This window comes from Erythranthe guttata, chromosome 9 (assembly GCF_056151865.1).
Source record: "Erythranthe guttata isolate IM_541 chromosome 9, IM_541, whole genome shotgun sequence".
Lineage (NCBI taxonomy): Eukaryota > Viridiplantae > Streptophyta > Magnoliopsida > Lamiales > Phrymaceae > Erythranthe > Erythranthe guttata.
In genome coordinates this window covers 2,686,476-2,703,121 of record NC_142541.1, presented here as the reverse complement: position 1 = coordinate 2,703,121, position 16,646 = coordinate 2,686,476, and the positions used below count along the sequence as shown (strand labels likewise).

Sequence of the window (16,646 nt, the reverse complement as noted above, 5' to 3'; positions counted from 1 at the left end):
TAGTATTATAATTAGCTAAATGTCATAAGTATAACGATTAATAGGGGGCTTAATTCCACTCTACACCATTCAAATAAAATGTTTTGGCACTTTACACCTTTGAAAAAAAAATTAATATCATTTTGCACCATTGAAACAAAATAAATCATGCATAATGCAACATAAATGAATTTTTAAAGTTAATGAAGATAATTTCATCTTTCTAATGGTATGTTTTTAGGATGCCAAATGTCAAATTAAAAATTTTATATTCATCTAATTATTTCAAAACTACAGAGTGAAAAAAAAAAGAGAAAACATATATATCATCATTCATCAACATATTTAAATTATTATTTTTATCACACAAAAGTAATTTACGAAAAGAAAACAAAAAAACCAAAAATTCAGCTATTTTCTTATCAAATTATTTGAAAATTATATTTTCTTATAACTATTTCTACCAAATATTTTCACCAAATACAATAAAAAGATTCATCAATCGCATAATTGAATGAGATATATACAATTCAGTGTGATTTTGTTTTTACGCAATTTTCACGCTCGAAATTAGATTGAAAGTAGAAGAAAATAACAATTTCAGTTATTATTTTGCACCATATAAATAAATAAATAAATAAAACCAATAAAAAATTGAAAATTCCCTAATTATTTTTTAATTATTCAGTTCATTGTGCATTGCGAATGATTTATTGTCTTTTATGGTGCAAAATACTATTATTTTTTGTCAATGGGGCAAAATGCCAAAAACCTATATTTCAAGGGTGCAAAGTGAAATAAAACCATTAATAAAAAATATTATTTATTGGTACTTTAGGGGCATCTATTAAAAAAATGTTTATTGTTCTTAATATATGTTCCTTGAGCGCTAAGAGATCTTATAATTCATATATTAATGAAATTACTATTTTAATCTCTTGTTTTGCTTTAAATAGCCTTCAATGTGATCTCATAATTTTGAACGTGTACTATAAAATTCATAAAATCGTGTGTAATAATTTATATGTCAAACAACTTTGAATGTGTTAATTCTAAATTTTATAAATTCTTGACTTTGTAGTTTTAAACTTCTTAAAACATTGAATATGAAATTTTAAAACTATGAAAATATGAATTGGTTTTCGTCAACAATGTTGATGTTTGTACCAGTGATTTCTTCTTCACTAGGTGACCGAATATGCATTAAAAAACATTGTAAAGAAATTAATGGTAATAATGATTGTTTCAATATTGATGAGTGTAGATAATTTTTTTTATAGGATTTGTTATCTTTGACAAAATCAGAAGATATGAAAAGAAAAACTTCTCTTTTTTTCATTAATTTGAAGTTTGGGTGCATTAAATAATAAAATTTGGGTGGAGCCTCATAAATAGGTACTCTCTCTGTTCCATAATAACTGTCTCTTTTTAAAAATATTTTTGTTCCATATTATCTATCACTTTAGATTTACAATACTGCATTAAATGCATTTTTCCTGTTTTAACCTTATTAATAAAACTCTAATTATTATTTTTCTCTTATAAATTATTAAATAATAAAGGTTATTTTAGTCATTTCTATATGATTTTTCTAAAATCAAGATATATTTATTGAGTTTTTTAATCTTTGTGAAAAGTGAAAAGAGACACTTATTTAGGAACGGAGGGAGTATAATATAGTGGAAACTTGAGTCCATCATTTAGGATTTTTTCTGGACATAATCCATTTTTATTTGTTTGCAAAACAAGCTTTTGCTTTTGCTTCTCTTAAAATAAATTGATTTAAGTTATACTTTTAAAAGCATCGATTTACATGTTTTTTCTATTTCGGTTGATTTTTCAGCTAATTTGCAAACACCCTCAACTTTTAAAAATAAACACTTAATTCCAACTTAACCTACAATTACCAACTTTTGCTATTAAATAAGTTTTTGCTAACACCATCTAAATGAATTTATTTTAAAATAAACTAGCATTTTTTCCCCGTGCGATGCACGGGATATTATTTCAAAAGTGAAAAAAATAATCAATTTAATACATAATAATAAAATATAGTACACTAATATAGTAAAATTTAACAATGTAATATTATTCATATTTTATATAACATTAGTTTTTTAAAATCTTACATATTAAGATTTATAATCCAAATATGTAGGATTCTTCACGGTTTAGTTTCAATTTTGATAATTGTTAAAAATTACAGTTAGAAATTAGTAGAGAAAAAAAAATATTAAAAATAATTAATTACATAAATACCATTAGGGTTGCCCAACGTTTCTTTCTTTTATATATAAGATATAAGATAAAAGTAAAAGTTGCAACGACAAACACCACCTAAAGGAAAAATAAAGAAAGAAATGTAAAAAAGAACAATTATAATTTATTTTAAAAAACTCCACCTAATAAAATTAAGTGAAAATACATGGACATCTTAACAACTTAAAAGCGTACAATGTAACTAATTTGTTATAAGAATCCACATATAGGCTCAATTTATTCCTTCCAATAAGTAGGATCCGCAATTGCGTCGTGTCTACCCGAAGCTCGATTATTCGGCGCGATTTTATTAAATTTCATATAATTTGATATTTAAACACGTAATTAAATATTAATTTCTACTATTCCTTCAACTAATCTCCTAAATATTGGCATAAATCCACACCTTTTCAATGACACGATTCCTCTATTTTTTTATCACACGTTTCCCCAAAGACTTATCGGGAACAATAATATAATATATATGTATATCTTAATAGATCCGTGGATATCTTTTAGGTTTTCCCAACAAACTCTTTATAAGCACTCTTTATAAGTATATTTCTCTCTGTATCTCTCTCCATCTCTCCATGTATTTGCTGCTCCAACACCTCAGGTAAAAAAAGCCATGTTCTTTTTAACGTTCCCTTGCTTTGGTCCCTGTTATTTAATCTGTTTTCACTTGCTTCGGTCTCAGTTCGTCTGCCCAATTTCACCCAAATCTTAAATATACTGATTTTTGTTTCATTGAAGGATTGAAGGATTGAAGGATTTTTATTCATTGAAGCAGTTATGGCTCCACGAAATTCAACTACACAGGTTTCATTGCTTCATGAAATTGATACAAGCACTATTAATTGGAAGATAATTGTACGGGTAATTCGTCTATGGTTAGCGCCAGATAGGTGGAGAAAAACAGAAACGGGTAGCATTCAAATGGTTTTTTTGGATGAGAAGGTGATGTTTTTATTTTTTCGGATTCTTTTCTATTTATTTATTTTTATTTTTGTTTTATATTCCCAATATTTAGGAGCTTACTATTTTATTGATTTTGTAACAGGGTATGCGTATTCATGCTACCATAAAAAAAAATCTCATTATGAAATTTAAGGAATTGGTGAAAGAAGGCGAAACTTATATGTTTCAAAATTTCTTGGTGGGTGATTCAAATTTACCATTTAGAGTATCTACGTACAAATTTAAGCTCAATTTTGTCGGAATGAGTGTAGTTACTAATTTAGTAGCCGAATATATTCCGACAACCAACTTCAAGTTCGTTTCTTTCGACACAATAAAGAAGAATGTGGATGAATATTTACTATTTGGTACGCAATTGTTTCATATAACTTAGTATGGTAAATGTTTGTTCTGTCTTACCGTTAATCACTAATATATTTGTGTCGTCTGTATCACAAGGGTTATGTAGAAATCCTCAGTAATCAAAATAATGTTGCAATTTGATTCAGTATATAACTCTGGTACATTTGATTTAATTTATTTATTTGTACAGATGTAATTGGCCATGTGGTAGAGAAGGGGCATATAAAGGAGATCACTACAAAAGGAGAGAAAAGCAAACTTTTGGATGTTATTCTCCAAGATTTAGAGTAATTTAAATATTATATTTTGTTTTTTACAATTTTTATATGGATTTATTCTTATAAAATTTTTAGTAATTTATTTTACATTACAGGAAAAATACAATTAAATGTACTTTATGGGAAGCATTTGCTGAACAAATTGATGCATATGTAACGAATGCTGACCAAAATGGACCTACTGTGGTCATACTTCAGTGTTTCAGTGCTAAAACTTATTGTGGTGCGTGTTAATATTTACATACCCTAATATTGATGCATATTTAGGAATTTTTTAAAATATTGATGCATATTTTTGTATATTATTTCACCTAAAATCATACTTAGGAAGCACGACTTTGTCAAATGTTCGACATGGATCAACTACTGATCGAACCGAATTTGAAAGAAGTTTTAGACTACAGGTATATGTACTACCATTTCATCATTCAACTTTTAATATATATATATAACCTTGAGTATAATCATTCGTTATATATTTTAATACCTGTAAATTTTACAGGCTTATATTGAGCGAAGAAGTCTATGTCCCATCAGTTAGTCAATTATCGTCTCAACTTTCTTTGCCTCGATCGTACGATCCACTCTAGGCAGATAGAATGACCATAGATGAGTGCGTTGAGAGTACAAAGGTACATTTATTTGTCGAACATATATCTGATATATTTTTAATTAAACAAATATAATGCTTAAGAATCGATTGTTGTATATATAGTGTAGGTATGTGTTGGATCCGTACTGGCGAAAATTCTGGGAATCGAGTCGGCAGCTAATTGGTGGTATGCTTCATGTAAAAATTGTGTGAGGAAGGTCGAACCTGTCTCAAAGAAATATTGGTGCGAAGAGTGTGACGGGTTTGTTTCTGCTGTACCAAGGTAATTATACTTTGATTTGGTAATATTTTACGAAAACCATCATTCCTCTTGGTATTTGAAATTTGTATATAAAATATATATTTTTGTACAGGTTCAGAGTTCAAGTGAGTGCCATTGATAGTACTGGATCGAATTCATTCGTAATGTTTGATCGTATTGTCATGCAATTAATTGGAAAAAGTGCTTCAGAACTCCTAGGTGGTGCATCAAACAAGGTATTGTTGATGTAATAAGTTATGTACGTTTAATTTAAATCCACATTAGGCTAATAACCATTTTATTTTTTTGTAGGGAAACCATAATTACGGATGTCCTGCGGAAATTAATGCTTTGATTGATAAGGAAATTCTATTCCAAATAGAAATCAGTTCCCGAAATATTAAGTATTGGGGATGGCACCATAGGTGATCCCAATGACGGGGTGGTCAGCATTGAAATCCCTGATGACTTACTCATAAAAGAGTCAGCTGATCCACTTGCTTCAATTGTAAATGAGACATACCCATCATTTTTAGAGAATATGGATGATATCAGTTATTCGCAACACAGGGCCATACTGCCATACTGGCTCCGACTAATGAGATTGTTGACGTGGTAAACGATTACATGCTATCGTTGGTTCCTAAGGAAATGAAGACATATCTCAGTTTTGATAGTACATGTTCAGCAAACGGAAGCATTGACAGACCTGATGATATTTATACGCCCGAGTTTTTGAATACCGTTAATTCTTCTGGTCTTCCAAATCACGAATTAAAACTAAAAGAAGGTGTTCCGGTAATGTTGTTGAGAAATATAGACCAATCTTCAGGTTTGTGCAATGGCACCCGACTGTCAATTACAAGATTAGGAAATCGAGTCGTGGAAGCGAAAATTATATCAGAAACCAACATTGGTCATAAGGTGTTTATTCCACGATTGACTCTAACGCCATCCGATAACAGGATACCTTTTAAATTCCAGCGTCGACAATTTCCTATCACTCTTTCGTTTGCAATGACGGTAAATAAAAGTCAAGGCCAATCTCTTCAACACGTGGGTATATATCTTCAGAAACCGGTGTTTGCACATGGACAATTATATGTTGCTATCTCAAGAGTTACGAGTCGAAGAGGCTTGAAGATACTTATTTGTAACAACGACGGGAACACCTCTACTACAAACGTCGTTTATAAAGAAGTTTTCCAAAATCTGAACTAAGTAAGTTATTTATATATTTGGTTAAATTAATTTATGGATTTTTTGTCTTCAAAGTTTTATAAATGAGCTTTGTAACATTTATTTTCAATTTATAAAAAAGTTCTTTTTTCTTTCATTTTGTCCTACGGTGCAGGTGACATAGGCTCAAGAGTTGAAAACAACTACTCTGTTGGTGGCCGGATTAATTCTTTGGTGGATAGAGTTTTATTAGATTTTCCAGTAAAATATTCAATATATAGTTTTTATTAGATTTCTGAGTTAAATATTCAATACATTTTTATTTCTGTTTTTTTTAATGATTGTTATGTTTGTTTGTTCAATCCCGTGCATCGCACGGGTCAAGTTACTAGTTTTAACAACTTAAAAGCGTACAATGTAACTAATTTGTTATAAGAATCCACATATAGGCTCAATTTATTCCTTCCAATAAGTAGGATCCACAATTGCGTCGTGTCTACCCGAAGCTCGATTATTCGGCGCGATTTTATTTGAGTTGAACTTAGCTAATTATGAATAGGGACGAGTTTGGGTCATTTTATTAAATTCGAAAAGTTTATGTAGCTGATCAGATAATAAATTTTAATATTTATTAAATTTACTATTTGACATGCATATTTATTGGCATTTATTGTATACAATTAACACTAATTAACGAAAATACTTGGTTGATAAATGAATATTTAAACTTACATTCGCTCATTATAGTTGTTTTCAAACTTATATAAAAAATAATTCACCGAATTCAAAAGTATTTAGGTTTTTCATTGATCTGGATTATTTAAAATCTCTCTTATTTGCAAATGATTATAAAATAAAATAAAATAAAAACCATAAAAAAAAACTCATTTTTATTTAGTTTAAGAATATTTGTAGTACATGACTATATGCATGAAATTTTAAACATGATATTTATAAGTTCAGTTAGAGTTATATTTAAGATGGAAGCCCGAAATTTTACATGAGCGGAGTTTGAGTCTATAATTACAAAATCTGGTAATATATGAGTTTGACCTTCTAATCTTAAACTCCGACCATATCTGAGTTTGAGTATACCCAAACTCGACACACATATTGATTAAAATAACATCATTATATAATTGATTCATGTTTGATGTTTCCACTTGCCCAAATAAATTTAGATGAAGAAGTTTCCGACCAAAAAATGACAAGGTCCCAAATAAAATTTCAAAGTTCGTTACGTGGTTGAAAAATATCCCCAAACTTTTTGAGTGTTTAGCAAGTACATGTACCATTACATGAATTAAAAAATAACCAATTAGCATTATTTCACCATTAATTTGAATATTTGGCGTTGACTATATATATTTTGAGCCAAGCACGACGTCACTAAATTAAATTAACTAGTGGGGCCCCACATTTAGCCCATCTCCAAAATGCCCTTCATCAAATTCCAACTAAATTGACCAAATTGCCATTTGAATGTAACTTAAATATTTATTATAAAAAAAAGGAAAGAAGAAAAAGAAAAAAGGAACGATCTTTGCTGTTTGTTCACTCAATCTCAGAATATTTCTTTTTATATTTTAGTAGAATAATATTTGTGGTTCTAAATGTGTGTTGATTCACGTTTGTTGACCGGATAGTGATATTCACGTATGTACTTGTGCACTTCCAATTTTTGTCTATTACAATTAGGAGCGTAGACGAACTGATTCAAGTCACATGTCCGATTGTTCAAGTTTATTTGAATTGTTTCTAATAAATTTCAATCGAACTTTAGACAAGTTTCGTAGTGTTTCGTACAAAAATATATCTTCAAACTTGATTAGTTATGTTAATGACTCGAGCTCGATCAAGTTTTTACATATTTTTTAATATTGTGCATGGTTTTCTGTTTTTCACTTTTCGAATGAAGGAAATTGCATCCAGCAAAATATGTGTATTGGTAGGAGAGGTTCCAAACAATATATGGGGGAGGACGGTTAAAATTTTCGAGGGTTCGGAGACAGAATCACCCAAAATTTTTTATTGTTATTCACAATTTTTACTAGTATTATTTTATATTCGGAGACAGAACAACCCACATTTTTTTATTGTTATTCACAAATTTTACTAGTATTAATTTATATTGTAAATAAATAGAAAGAAAAAATATCAAAAACACACAAAAGAGAATAGGGAAAAAACAAAATTTCGGGTCGAAATCACTCATTCTCAAAATATTATGTTAAATTTTTTAAAAAAAGAATTGGACTTTTCTTTTTTGGGGGCGGCTGCCCCCTCCCCCTCAATAGTTACATCAGGCGTATAAGGACTCAAGTTATTTGACTATCCGCTCTCTTACTCTATTAACTAGATCATCTACTTTAATACAGTGTACATAACTTTTAATACACACAAATCCCTAAATCTTATTTTACGAAAAGGAAAAATAAAAAAATAAAAAATAATAAAATCTGGTATAAGATCATACTTCAATGAACCAGAGTCTACAAATCTGCAAATGAAATTTCCCTGTAATTTAACCAATCAAATTAAAAAACTCAAAAACCCCCCCTTTTCCTTCTCCTTCTCCGTTGACCAAACACAAGGGGTAAAATCGTAAATATAATTTCATAAATCCCCGCGCCTTTTTAACTGCAAAAAAAAGTCTCCAACGATTCCAAGTATACATAAAAATATCTTCCCCAAATCACAGAGAATTTTCTTTTTTTTTGCACAATTGTCCCTGAAAATGGAGTTGCAGAGAGGATTTCCTCTCTTGGCGCAACAGTACAAAGCTCTGTTTTTTAAGAATCTGCTGCTCTCATGGCGGAACAAGCGGTCCACGTTCCTCCAGCTCTTCTCCTCGATCTTCTTCATCCTGCTCCTCTTCTTCATCCAGAAAGCGGTCGAGTCTCGCTACGGATCGTCTTCTTCCTTCCAGAACGACGCCGACCCGTCGCCGCTGGTGGCGCCGCCGATTCCGCCGTGCGAGGATAAGTACTACACCAAATTGCCGTGCTTTGACTTTGTGTGGAGCGGGAGTGGCAATGCGAGAATTGAGGAAATTGTGCGGAGGATTAGGGTTAACAATCCCGGCAGGCCCATTCCTGTTGACAGGGTAATTACTTTTTTTTTTTTTTGTTTGAATTTTCTCTGATTTATTTTCAGGCCTCTATTTTTATGCAGTTATACTGTTTGATTAATTGTTGGAATCTTTGCTGGGGTTTTTTTTTTTGCATTGGTTTTCGAGTTATAATTTTCGTGTAGATCGTTTATGTTTATTTGATTTTTGTCTTGTATTTATGCGTTTCGGATATTAAATATGCTGCAATCTTGGTGAATTTGGGTATTTGTGTATGATTTAGTTGTTAAATAAAGGTGTAATTTAACTTATTTTATTTTATTTTATTTGTTCATCACTAGAGTAAACTATTCTTGCTTTTAATTTATTCGATTTTCGAAGCTCAATGCTAGAAATAGGAAAGCAGATGTTGTTCCTTCATTCAGATGTTTTTTTTTTTTTTTTGCTTATCTGAATTGAGTTTTGTGCTCGAGATGCTTATTTACAATACTCTTAAAATAATAGCCTTCAAATATATTAGAATATTTGACAATGTACAGTAAAATATTAAGTGAATCATACTCGTCTGCCCAGTTCTGATTAAGTAAATCTTATCGGAATAGATTTTAGGATAATAGATATTGAACTATAGAAACTGCCTATAGTACAGTATCACTGTTGTTCAATTGGTAGTTTTGTTAAACGTGTGGAAATAATCTCCATAATTTTCAGTGCGCGTGCAATATCTTTTCGAGACTCTAAATTGTGTCTTTTATTCATTGAGTACTTCCAAAACTACAACTTCCTTAACTGATGTTGTCCTCGAGAGAGAGTGGCAAATAAGTAGTCAAAAATCTTTTGCGATAACCTTGGTAATAATTTTATTATTTAATCTCGTAAAAGATAAGATTCAATTCTGCCGTTTTTTTTTTAGAAATTTAGCCGGTATCATGAATGTGCTGCTGTATCATGCTTGGGCAGGTTATATCGTTCAAAACAAGAAATGAAACAGACGATTGGCTTGCAAGCAATCCTATGTATTGTCCTGGTGCTCTCCATTTCATAGACAGAAACGCTACCGTAATAAGCTATGGGGTACAGACTAATTCTACTCCAGTTGCTAAGCGAGGAAATTTTCAAGATCCAACTTTAACATTTCAAATTCCTCTTCAACTTGCTGCAGAGCGTGAAATTGCAAGAACTTTAATTGGCGGTATATCATTTAAATATTCAATACAAATCTTCGAACTTATTGGACAAAGTACGTCATTTTTTTTTCTCTCTAATATTCGTTTTTGTGTCTGTGTATATTTCAGATCCCAGCTTTAGTTGGGTTGTAAGTCTAAAGGAATTTGCCCACCCTGCACTTGAAATCTTTTCTGCTGTACAAACAGCAGGACCGACATTTTTCCTGGCTATTGCCATGTTTTCTTTTGTCTTCCAAATCAGTGCTTTGATAACAGAGAAAGAACTTAAACTTCGACAGGTATTAACTAATTTGCATTTTAGAATTAAATTAAATTAAATCTGTTGGAGATTAAAATCAACAATTTTTTTTCATGAACAGGCTATGACGATGATGGGTCTTTACGACACAGCATATTGGCTATCATGGTTCACTTGGGAGGGAATAATGACGTTTCTTTCATCGCTTCTCACAGTACTTTTCGGAATGATGTTCCAATTCGATTTCTTTCTGCACAACAATTTTGCAGTTGTCTTCCTCTTGTTTTTCCTTTTCCAATTGAATATGGTACGATTTTTGTTCACCCCATTATCACCTTATTAACATCTTAGTTTATGATTTATTTATATGATGACTCCTTCATTTTTCCAGACTGGGTTCGCGTTTATGCTGTCTGCCTTCATTAACAAGTCTTCCTCGTCCACCACTGTGGGATACTCGATCTTTATCATTGGTTTCATTACTCAGGTTTGTGTCTTGTGATCAAATGTCTTCACTCAATAATTACTAAACACACTCCCACCACTGCTAATAACAGATCTTTGTTCGTTCTTTTTCCAGCTTGTTACATTATTTGGATTTCCTTACAGTCAGAGCTTCTCAAAGACGTACCGAAGTGTGTGGTCGCTCTTTCCGCCTAATCTTCTTGCTGCAGGTTTGAACTTGCTTTCCGATGCAACTTCAACTCCTCAAGATCCTGGTATTAGTTGGAGCGGAAGAATGAAATGTGCGCCAAATGATGTAGAGTGCGTCATAAAAATTGTATGTCAATTTTTTCAATTTATTCATCGTTCAAAAATATGAAATGATTCTTCTGCTGCCACTGATTTTTCTTGTTTTTCATAATTGCCAGAATGATATTTACATATGGCTTATCTCGACAGCCATTGTGTGGTTTATTTTGGCCATCTACTTTGACAATATTTTGGCGAATACATCTGGTGTGAGAAAATCGGTGTTCTACTTTTTGAATCCTGGCTACTGGACTGGCAAAGGTGGAAACAAGTTGAAAGGTATAAACGATGTTCTATGATTTTTTCAGTTGCTTAAATTTTGGTGGTTATTGAGACTTTACGAAAATGTTATTTTTTTTTTCCGGGTTTCAGAGGGAAGCATTTGCAGTTGTTTGAGTTCAATTCCAACTCTGGAAAGTATAGTTCCCGATGATGAGGACGTACAAGAAGAGGAAAGCAAAGTGAAACAGCAAGCCACAGAAGGCACTGTCGATTCAAATATTGCAGTTCAAATACGTGGTCTTGTTAAAACCTATGCTGGTGCAACAAATATTGGTTGCTGCAAATGCAAGCGGACCCCACCTTACCATGCTCTCAAGGTATATATATATATATTTAATTTTTTCTTCTTTTCCTATTATTGAGCAATAGTTAAGATAGATGCAACACATGTTTGATGCGCATGAGGGATATTGTACATGCAGGGCATATGGCTGAACTTTCCAAAGGATCAGCTCTTTTGCCTTCTTGGACCCAACGGAGCTGGGAAAACTACTGCTATTAGTTGTTTGACTGGGATTACACCCGTAACTGGTGGAGATGGTGAGAGAGTTTTTATTTCGACTATCAAGTTTTCACAATTTTTTTTAGTGTTATGAAGACTCATAATTCCTAACTCTGCTATTGATTGTATGTTGACAGCTTTAATTCATGGATATTCCATCCGAAGCTCTACTGGAATGTCGAACATTCGCAAAATGATAGGTGTTTGTCCTCAGGTAATTCTTCCGTCTTAGCTTTTCTTCACTATCTTTCGAAGTTATATGTAGATTTTGATTTACTATTTTAATATGGCTTTTAATAATTTTAATGTTGATATGACAGTTTGATGTCCTGTGGGATGCATTATCTGGTCAAGAGCACCTCTACCTGTTCGCCAGCATTAAGGGCCTAAACCCTGCTTCGGTTAATTCAGTATGTACTCTACAATCCTAAACCTTTTTTTCGGTATATAAAAAACAAAGCAATGACATCGTTTAACTATCGAAAGTAATCCCAAATAATTGTTTCTTTCTGAAAAATAGGTTGTAGAGAAATTATTAACAGAAGTAAAACTCACCGAGGCAGCCAGAGTGAGATCGTGTAGCTATAGTGGGGGAATGAAACGTCGCCTCAGTGTTGCTATTGCCTTAATTGGTGAACCGAAATTAGTTATTTTGGATGAGCCGGTTAGTCGACAATTTTTTTAATTTTTTTAAATAATATATTCTTTATATGCTCCATTAGAATTTAGATTCTCTGGTAACAAATTGACAGCAAGTTCATTTTGAACTGACAGACCACAGGTATGGATCCAATAACTCGAAGACATGTATGGGATGTTATCGAAGGTGCTAAAAAGGGGCGTGCAATTATTCTAACAACTCATTCTATGGAAGAGGCCGACATCTTAAGTGACAGAATCGCAATCATGGCAAAAGGCAGGCTTCGCTGTATTGGAACTTCAATAAGGCTGAAATCAAGATTCGGAACAGGTTTTATCGCTAATATAAGCTTTGCTGGAGATGTTAATGGTACCCCCGAAAGAGGAGATAATACTTCCTCGACTACAGCTCAACACGTAGTTGTCAAAGATTTCTTTAAATCGGTAAGTAAAATTGTCACCGACATTATAAATAAAAAGATTTGAAATCGGAATATTTATTTTTTTCTAATTCGATTGTTGCAGCATTTGGATGTTGTACCTAAAGAAGAGAGCAAGTCGTTCCTCACCTTTGTTATCCCCCATGAAAAGGAGAAGCTATTGAAGGTAAACACAAGCTATTATCATTTTCTTAGTCCTCGTTTGGTTCCTAAGATAAGATTAGATAATCTAATGAAAAGCCCAATCGTATAATTGGACCATAGGAGGTCCAATGAATAATCTCCCCAAAAGGCAAGATTGGCCGTGATAAAATAATATTTGCATGCCGACCCGGAAAACTATTGGGTCTACCAAACATCAAACAAAGTCCAATTATTAAGTTAATCATGGCTAATCTTAACAACCGAACGAGGCATTAATGTAAATTGATAGTTTTATAGCACAAGATAATTATCATTTTATTAATGTTAAATTGCTCTTCTGTATTCAGAACTTCTTTGCCGAGCTTCAAGAGAGAGAGAAGGAATTTGGTATAGCAGATATCCAACTTGGCCTAACAACTTTAGAAGAAGTTTTTCTGAATATAGCGAAAAAGGCAGAGTTGGAAAGTGCAGCGGCTGAGGGAGTTTTTGCAACCCTTGTTCTCAACTCTGGAGCTTCAGTTGAAGTAAGTGCTTTTCTACGCTAAACTCTTGGGCTTCGTTTGGATTGCAATATTTAATATTGAAATGCATAAACTGATATCCGATATTGAACTTGTAGAAACTGAAAAGTGGTTTACAGTGAGAGCTTGATCCTCTTTATATAGGAAAGAGATCAATAGATGCATTGCATTTACTACCCCTGTGTTATATCGAATTGCTCAAAAACTCCCCGTGTTATAATTTTTTTAGCTAAAACCCCCCTATGATGCCTTTTTTTAGCTCATAACCCCTTGAATCGTGAGCTTTTAGGGGTAGTTTGCTATAAAAATTACATTATAGGGGTTTTTGCTAATATTTATAGCACGGCGAGTTTTTTTAGCAATTAGACTTAACACAGGGGTGTTGGATGCAATAAACCCTAAACATAAACCGATAGTTAGTTCAACTAACGGCTAATTAACTAACCCTATCAACTCTTCGATCTTCTAGAAGGTTCCGATATTTAAAATTAATTGATTTAGAGAATTTTAAATCCACCACGATAACTCAAAAATCCAGTCGAACAAACTTCAATGGATTTGTCGGTCAACAAGTGGTGATATTCCTCTAAAAACCAAATGTGCAGATACCTATTGGAGCAAGGTATGTTGGAATACCAGGGACAGAATCGTCAGAAAATGGTAGAGGCATAATGGTGGAAGTATATTGGCAGCAAGATGATTCCGGTTCGCTTTGCATCTCCGGTTATTCAGAGTCGATTCCTATACCACCACATGTTGACCTGCCACCACCTACATCTTCCACTCCTCATGGAAGAAATCGACAGCTTCGTGGAATCGTGATTGATCCTTCGCAGATTCTTGATTCCGATTTGCGATGATTCGATTCTTGGAAGCTACTACAAAAATTGTGTAAATTTGTTAAATTTAATATTGCTGTGATTTTTTTGTCAATTGAAGAATTCTTGGGTTTACAAATCATTTTTTGTGTCTTGTGTAGAAAGAAATGGATTTGTGTACATTTTTATTTTTTTGTTCTATAGCTGTGAATTTTGGGTTCAGAGAATAAAAGTGAATGTATTTTGCTTACCTTGTTCTTACTGCATTCTCAAGAAATCATTGTGTATTATTTTGATTAAGAGAGTGTTTGTATAAGCTTATGAGTTGTTAAGATGAGCTTATAAGGTGTTTAAGAACTTATAAGTTCTTCTATAATGTTTGGTTTAAATGAAAGTAAAGATCTTAAAAAATCAAAAAATAAGTATGTATTAAAAATGATTTTGTTCAAAACACATTTTTATGAGAAGTAACGTTTGTTTAAGTGGAAATGAAGTGTAGTTGTAATTCTAATAGAAAGTGAGGAATATTCCAGACATTTTAGAGCAGATAGAGAGATAATTATAAGCAAACTTAAAAAAATAAAATGCAGTGTCCCACGTATAGTACTCGACTCTATGTGTCAAAATGGACTTACGATCTAAATCCTCGTATACTGATCATTTAGTTAAAAACTTAAAATATCACTAAGAAATAATTGGTGTTATAGAATAACCCACTAGCTATTTAAGTATCAAGTATATATACGCATATTATTTGTAAGCATAAGAAAGCTTCTGCAAGTTTATTCTGACTTGAGAGAATTGTGAATATCCATTGCCTAGTACATATATATATACATGAGTAGATACAAGCATTGTCATGCTTGAATGTAGGATAGCTATTACAAATAAGTGACACGTTTCACCATGTCAGCTTCAATTCCTTAGTCCTTAAGCAAACATATATTATAATACTCCCCCTGGACTAAGAATTATTGGTAACGGTTGCAAATTGGACGAGTGAAAATATATGCCTCGTTAAAAACCTCAAGTCGGAAAACCCAGTGGGACAAAACCGAACATAAGGGAAAAAGAGTGCATAACTCAATCCAAGCCGCGTGCATAAGCTGCCTCGTTAAAAACCTTTGCTGGAAAACCCAATGGGACCAAAACCAGTCAAAAGGGAAAAAGAGTGCAGCGCACTATTGCTCCCCCTGAAATGAGCAATATAGGTTCCGGAATGGGGCGTCAATCTTGCTTCATATTGGCTCTTCTCATTCCAATGGCGTATACCAACTTCTCAAAAGTAGAAGTCGGTAAGGACTTTGTAAATAAATCAGCAAGATTGTCGCATGAGCGAACTTGTCGAACATCGATCTCTCCATTCTTCTGAAGCTCATGTGTATGGAAGAACTTTGGTGATATATGTTTGGTCCTATCACCTTTTATGTATCCGCCCCTTGTTTGCGCTATACAAGCAGCATTATCTTCGTAAATGACTGTGGGCGTGTCTGTAACTGGATGTAATTGGCAGGAATTTCGTACATGCGAAATAACGGATCGTAGCCAAACACATTCTCTCCCTGCCTCATAAAGAGCTATTATTTCAGAATGATTTGAGGAGGTGGCCACCAATGTCTGTTTGGTAGATCGCCAAGATATACCTGCACCATTATAACAAAACAAATATCCAGTTTGTGAGCGAGCTTTATGGGGATCAGATCTATATCCCGCATCGGCATAACCAACTAACCCTTGGTTAGTTGCATTCTTTGAATAAAATAATCCCAAATCTGCAGTACCACGGAGATATCTAAAAATATGTTTAACACCATTCCAGTGTCTCCGGGTAGGCTCAGAACTGTATCGCGCAAGCACATTTACCGCAAAAGCGATATCAGGTCGAGTGCATTGTGCTAAATACATTAACGCTCCGATAGCATTTAGATACGGCACTTCAGGGCCAAGTATCTCTTCATTAAATTCCTTAGGTCGGAACGGATCCTTTTCAGGATCTAAATTGCGCACAACCATAGGGGTGCTCAATGAATTGGAATTTTCCATATTAAACTTTCTGAGCACTCGTTTAGTATATGCAGATTGGTGTATAAGTATGCCGTTATTTTTATGCTCAAGCTCAATACCAAGACAGAGTTTGGTTTTTCCAAGGTCCTTGACCTCAAACTCTTTCTTTAAATATTCAG

At 32.8% G+C, this 16,646-nt stretch overlaps 1 protein-coding gene and 1 pseudogene across 1 annotated transcript; both read left to right on the top strand.

The window, feature by feature from the left end:
• Window positions 1–4,435: 4,435 nt before the first annotated feature.
• LOC148767865 (uncharacterized) lies at window positions 4,436–5,911 on the top strand (annotated as a pseudogene).
• Window positions 5,912–8,363: 2,452 nt separating this feature from the next.
• Window positions 8,364–14,713, top strand: LOC105959787 (ABC transporter A family member 2). The gene is made up of 16 exons (XM_012983939.2): window positions 8,364–8,975; window positions 9,900–10,131; window positions 10,235–10,404; window positions 10,486–10,671; window positions 10,756–10,851; window positions 10,945–11,145; window positions 11,237–11,396; window positions 11,490–11,716; window positions 11,822–11,939; window positions 12,039–12,115; window positions 12,222–12,311; window positions 12,422–12,565; window positions 12,676–12,984; window positions 13,066–13,146; window positions 13,472–13,648; window positions 14,251–14,713. Exons 1-16 carry the CDS (start codon window positions 8,607–8,609, stop codon window positions 14,503–14,505), a joined length of 2,892 nt encoding a protein of 963 aa, XP_012839393.2. The 5' UTR covers window positions 8,364–8,606; the 3' UTR covers window positions 14,506–14,713.
• The last annotated feature ends 1,933 nt before the right edge of the window (window positions 14,714–16,646 follow it).